Source organism: Salvia hispanica, chromosome 1 (genome assembly GCF_029641045.1).
Source record: "Salvia hispanica isolate PSC_SH4W2 chromosome 1, Shi_PSC_v1, whole genome shotgun sequence".
In the NCBI taxonomy this organism is placed as follows: domain Eukaryota; kingdom Viridiplantae; phylum Streptophyta; class Magnoliopsida; order Lamiales; family Lamiaceae; genus Salvia; species Salvia hispanica.
Window position 1 is genome coordinate 7,347,773 of NC_142692.1, and position 6,573 is coordinate 7,354,345.

At 34.4% G+C, this 6,573-nt stretch overlaps 1 protein-coding gene across 1 annotated transcript; it reads right to left on the minus strand.

Annotated features, from left to right (window-relative positions):
* Positions 1 to 813: 813 nt before the first annotated feature.
* LOC125219223 (uncharacterized) lies at positions 814 to 2,891 on the minus strand. Its single transcript, XM_048121137.2, has 2 exons — positions 2,175 to 2,891; positions 814 to 1,786 (listed from the first exon to the last, which is right to left on the minus strand). The coding sequence occupies exons 1-2, from the start codon at positions 2,551 to 2,553 to the stop codon at positions 1,095 to 1,097; spliced, it is 1,071 nt and encodes a 356-aa protein (XP_047977094.2). The 5' UTR covers positions 2,554 to 2,891; the 3' UTR covers positions 814 to 1,094.
* Between the last annotated feature and the right edge of the window lie 3,682 nt (positions 2,892 to 6,573).

Sequence of the window (6,573 nt, forward strand, 5' to 3'; positions counted from 1 at the left end):
CACACGACCAATACACTTTTGACCGACAATACACCAAAAACAAACAAATGGAGTACTTACTATATAGTACTCGTACATCCTCAGCACAAGCCAATAAAAAGGTATTACTACTAGTCTAAAACAGTAGTATTTGTGAGTAAATGAATTCCTTGTACCTTGATTCTTTATAGGTTCACAATTCCAAACTATACTCTAATGTGACGCCCTTCATCAAGGATTTGTCCCCAACACAAGGGAATATCGAACACCATACACTAACCTAAACTCCCAAGTGCCAAAATAACAATTTCTTTTTCATTTCTTAAGTCCCATATAAAATGAAGTGAAGGTCAAAATTTTCTATTGAAATTCATGAGACACATGGTTCTCTCCTTTTCTTTTCTTGCATTACAATTTTGCAATTTATAGTATAAAATTTGAACTCCACATATTTTATCCACAAGCACCATCTTATAACTAGAATCTAATTATATTAAATGGAGTATAATTCAAATTAACTTTTAAAAGCAAAAAACTACTCCTAAATAGGCTGCCTCACGCCCACTTATATATCTTTGCCCATTAAATCTGTATGGGCTACAAAACGGAATTACGTTTACTATGATAGCGACCATCTTATTCTATACATCTTTCTTGATTTGGACACAATATACACATAGGCACCAAACTTTTTGTTCTGATTCTCATTATTTTTTACCTAATATTTCTTCATTTAAACATAACTTTTTTTTTACCCCACTTAACATTAAAAATATGCATTCATTTTCCCCCGACTTTTGGGTTGGAGATTTTAGCATAAAATTCGAAATAAAATTCGAAACCAAAACACCTGCATCTCTAAATCCAATGCATAAAATACTTGAAGCCTACAAATAATAAATAAAAATATAATACAATAAAAATAAACTGTATTTTATATAAAGTAATGAAGAAAATTCTAATTATAATAAAATACTTATTTCGTCCTATAAAAATAGTGCAACTTTTTTTTCATTTTTAACACATTTTTCTATTAATCATATTTCCTCAAATAATATTAGTACTATTTAGCACTACTAGTGTGCACTATTTTGTTAGAACGGAAGAGTATACGATCAAGAACTAGAGCAAGAAGGATAGTGGCCGGAACTCCACGGCGGTGTCTGACTCGCGCCGCTAGCATCACTGCCACCTCCACCACCGCGAGTATGCTGATTATTTTCCGGCGGCGAGAAATGGATGGTTTGGCCGCTGGAAAACAGCATGGGATGCTGGGAAGTCGAGGAAGAGAAAAACGATGAATGTTGCGATTGATGCGACGACGAATACAATCCGGCCAACGACGACGCGTAGAACATTTGATCGAACATCGAATTCGTCTGCGCCGCCGGCAAATCGCCGGTGCTCTGCAACAGCTGCGAGTACTCCCAGTAATCCCTGCCGGCGGTCTGGAAAAACGGCGCCGCCGCCGCCGCCACGGGGCGCGAGGCTATTTGAGAGGGCTGAGGTGGCGGCAGCACCCTGACGTGTTCGGGGAAGTTGAGCTTGGCGCGGTTGCCTCGGAAGCGCAGCGCAGCTTCGTCGTAGGCTCGGGCTGCAGCCTCGGCCGTCTCGAAGGTGCCGAGCCAAACTCGAGCCGCTTTGTGTGGGTCCCTTATTTCCGCCGCCCATTTTCCCCATGGCCGCTGCCGCACGCCTCTGTATTTTCTTCTCCTCTCTTCCGGCGCTGCTGCGGTGGATTCCGGTTGTTGCGGAGGTTCGGCTTCGGCGGCGGTTGGCGTCGCGGCGCTAGCTACGGACTCCGGTTCTGGAAATTGGAAGTTATGCATCAAAATTACTATAGCAAATTACTTGTAATAAACAGAAATGTTATTCATAAATTAGTGGAAACATGCGTTTATTTTTTTATAATAGTTTATTTATTTAATATGTATAAATAAAATGAATTAGTGAAATATAAATATTTAATTATGGATGGAGGGAGTAGTAATCTTGATGGCAAGTTGGGAATAAAGACAGAGTAAAAGATAAATGAGGAAATCTGGTGAATGATTCAAATGTTTATCTAAATCAAATAAAGCATTACTAAAATAGAGAAGATTGAGATCAATGGTAGATGACGCAAGGGTTGAAAAAGACAACAATTTTTAAAAAAAAATTAAATTCAGTAAAAGTAGATAATAATCAGAACAAACCAGGTTTAACAGATGAAGACGACGACGACTCTCCAATCCCGCCATGAAACCTTTCCGAAAACTCACCGTCGTCGCGGTGGCGCAGCCGCTTCTGCCCCGCCCAAGAGCCGGAGCTGGACGGCGAAGCAACGGTGCCCGAAACAACGTGAGTCAGCGCCGTCACCATCGCCGACATCTCCCCGAATTCGCCATGGCCCGGTGGGGCAGGCGGCGGCGACACCACCGCCGACAGCAGGTAATCGGGCTGGTGCTGCATGTGGAAGAAGGGATTGATGTCAAGATTAGCGGAAGCGGTGGAAGAAGTGTTAGGCGTCGTCGTCGGCCTAGTTCTGGCATAGTCGCCGCTGCCCTGTCGATTCGCCACCTTTAACGAGCACATGTACCGCTAAAAATTAACTGATCGCCGATCAATCTCAGACTAATCCAACTATATATTTCTTTCCTTCGCCGCGATCACTTAGGATTCTCTGTTTTCTTCTTCAACCAAAACAGAGACACACAAAGAGAGGAATTGTGTAACAAAATATTGAAGAAAATGATGTAATGTTATAAGAGATATAAATGTCTGAAATAGACTTCTTAAAAGAGGGATTTTATTCAAATTGTCAAAGAAGAAGTATTTAAGAAGGAAAAAAGAGGAAGTAGCAGCCAACTCAACAGAAACAGAGTGGGGAATCACCTTTGCTAATTAACAATTCAATAATAGAAAATGAAATTCGAAATATTTATATTTATATTAATGGAAATTTCAATCAATTATAAATAAAGCAATATATCTGAACCAAGTCAAGTTTTACTTATTTACAATTGGATGAGAGAGAAGGAAGAAGTGAAACTAACCGACTGAAACAAAAAGGGGTGTGATGTATACGCCGTTTTGACCATATTAGCTGAACCTGCCTCTTCGAACATCATAGGGGAATGTCGGTTAACCTCTTTGTCTAGAAAGACAGGCAGATGATGTTTGAATTGAGTTGTATTGACGATGGAGAGAAGAAGTAGGAAGACAAAAGGGAGTATAATTGTGCTAATGCATCATTAATTACCATTGTCAATTGAGGTTTACCGACATCGACATGATTAGATAAACAATTAAGGAATGTGTAAATGGGCTTTGGAATTAGGCTGCAACTTGCGGTCCAACTTGTGTGCTCGCTGTCCACCCAAAAGGTGTATGCTTGTCCAAACTGTATACAGCAAAATAAAGCAAGAAATGAGTGAATTGGTGAGTTAGGCAGGATATCTTTATTTAATTATATTGCTGATTTAGACCTAGATTGGCTGATGTTATATATTGGATTGGATGTACTCGGATCATAAATAACACATTCTTATTGAATACTCCATACATATAAATGATTAAATTATTGGATTTAAAAATCTAATGATCATATTTTTACGTGGCAACTATTACTACTATACTATTATTAAAATTTATAGATAATAACACGCATATGAATTTTCATAATTTTCAGTTCATGAAATACTTTAGAATTTCGATCTATTATATTCATTTACCTTAGCTTAATTTGCTAATTTTGCGGTGTGCTTGTGTATTAATAATGATAACATCATCAATCCGTTATGAGAAAACTTTAATATATAGCACTAATAGGCAAGTTGTGGCTTTAGATTGATTAATTTTATAGATACGATGACAAAATTAGCATTATGATGAGTATATATATACTATGATGAGTACGTACATTATATATAACCTTATGATAAAAAAATTTTGCCATTGACATGACAAAAAAGAAACAGTACTAATCTTTTAGAAGTTGAAGATAAATATGAAATCGCGCGTATGGTATTTGCATGCGACAACCTAATCTGTTCGTAGTATTTAAAGAAAAATAATCATAACCATGTTAAACTATGATGAGAAACCTACAATATCATGGTGATGCAAATTAAGTAATTAACTATCTTTAATTTCGCACATTTTTTCCGCTATCTTAATATTCGATTTGTTTTGCGCTTGGGGTCTAGTTGTACCTATAATAATAATAATGTTGATTGTTAGATTTGTGACTATATTAACTTAACTATGAATACCATGCCTATCTCGTTGAGAAAAATAAATAAATGCATGACATAATTTGATAATATTTTGTTGCATGTATCATTTTTTATGGCATGTTGATTTTTTTTTTCGTTTGATTGGTTGTTATGGCGTTAATCGGTTTCACATCTTGCTTTGGAATTGACGAGACAAAGAATATGTACAAAATGAATTTAAAAATGACAAATTATGCAAAATTAAAACAATATTGTCTGTGTGGGTGTGTTTCATGCATCGATTTAGGGCATGTTACCAACTAAAATTAAGTCTATATTTCATAAATTGTTTGCAATAGCTGGATGATCTGAATGCATGGTATTTATTTTTATTTATGCATCAATTATTCATCCGTCCACCAAAAATAATATGAGTGATAGACACGAGTTTTGATAAGGAATTGATCAAGTAAGAGAACAAGTGGGGAAAATAGGAGAAAGAGAAAGAAAAAGAAAAAATAGGAACATTAAGTAGAGGAGGTAAAAAGAAAAGACGGATAAATAGAAGTATACAGGTAATCATTTAAGAGAAATTTTTCATTTTTGAATGAGATTATTCATGGAAGAGAGGAGTATTAATCATCATTTGCGTGTTCTAACAACCTCAATTTCTTCCAACGAACATTTTAATGTTCAAGGGTCAACATCTAGAAACACTAGGGTTGACTAAATCCTAGATATGGTTTATTTTAGGGTAGTTAAGGTGTATTGACCGAATTAATGTCGAAGAAACTTGCAAAGCAAAAGTGGTCTAGTATCTAAATAGTGCAAAAATTGTCTTCCATTTTAAGCAGTTTAAAAATGGTGTAACGCAAAATAAAATATCGCACACTTTAATGAAATTGCAAAAATATCATGTTTTTCTTATAAAATTAAGAAATAATAAGTTGAGTTTGTGGAACTTAATTTTTTGGGAAGTTTATAAATTGCTGGAGCTAATTTTTATATAAATGCTCAGGAGTTTCTATTGTCAAGCATTTTTTAGAGTTAACTATTCTTTACACATCTCACAAACTATTTTAAGGAGCTTATAATTAAGCTTAGCCAAACACCTTTTCAATTTGAATATAATGGATGAATATAATTATATAATTAACATCTAAAAAGTATTGTGTTGGCCAACTACCATCTTATTGTATAACTTTAACTGATAATTTATTTTTTTGAATCTAGAAGGCATATTGCTGGCAATTTTTTGTAGTGATTAAGATGGTGTCTGGCTTAAATTAGGAGCTTACAAGTTGTTTAAGAGCTGTCAAATTAAATTGGGTCGTGGATGATTCGGCCAATATGTTGCATTTGTTGGAATATATATACAGCTTAAAAGCTCAATAACAATAAATTTATTAAAAAAATATATCGAATGCGCAAATTCCATCCTAACAATAAAAAGTAAAATCACATATAGAGGAAGAAAAGTAGAAAACAGTAGTCAAATATGAAAAATATTATGGGAGTATTTCTTTTTTCATTTGCATAATATCATCAAATTTTTGATATTTTGTATAAACCATCATGCAAATTGCTGACAAAACATGTGATAATTATTGTCATAAATTTCTAAAGTCGAATTTTAGAATATTATATAGTTTCTACCAAAATAAATCTATATATCCGCTTCTGTCTAACAACACAGAAGCGGTCATCACATGCCATTAAAAAAACATTAAACGCATCCAATAAGTCAATCACTTAATCTTAACAACCATAAAAACATTAAATGTGTCCAATAAAGTCAATTGACTTGATCTTAACTAGTACCATATAAAATTATAAGAAGCCACGTGTGATCATAAAATATAGAACAAGTTATAGTAATTTACATATATGACATAGCTTTAGAAATAGGAAAAAGAATAATTAAGCGACAAACAACTATACAAGATGAACATTTTGTCTTTTGAAGAAACACCGATCATAAAGCTACTTTTTAAATTTTGATAAAGATCGTTCTTTTCCAAATGTGTGGAATAGATTTTGTTGTAATAAGTAATTAATGACTCAAACTCAGTTTAAGTTTGTATATGAAACTTTGAATGATCAGAGTCGTCAATGTTCTAGCAGCATGTCACATGTGTATATTAGGTAGAAGGCGAAACACATCTGCTTTAATTTGTCCCTATACCTTTTTCTTTTGTTTCATTAAATTAAAGTCCTTTTATAGTTAATTGACTGTAAATATGCACGCAGTTAACTTTGGTTTTTTATTCCCTACAAATTAGTACTAGTATTAAGTTAGTAACAATGCGGTACCAATACTTGCAAAATATTATTTGTGGTTCACAAACTATATTCCATTTTTTTTACTATTTTTCTTGAACAAAGATGCCTCCAACAC

Excerpts from the sequence above, each read along its gene's own strand:
- LOC125219223 (XM_048121137.2), bottom strand. The coding sequence starts at position 2,553 with ATGTGCTCGTTAAAGGTGGCGAATCGACAGGGCAGCGGCGACTATGCC. Across the intron at positions 1,787-2,174 it reads GTCTTCATCTGTTAAACCTG|AACCGGAGTCCGTAGCTAGC; the intron begins GTTTGTTCTGAT and ends TCCAATTTCCAG.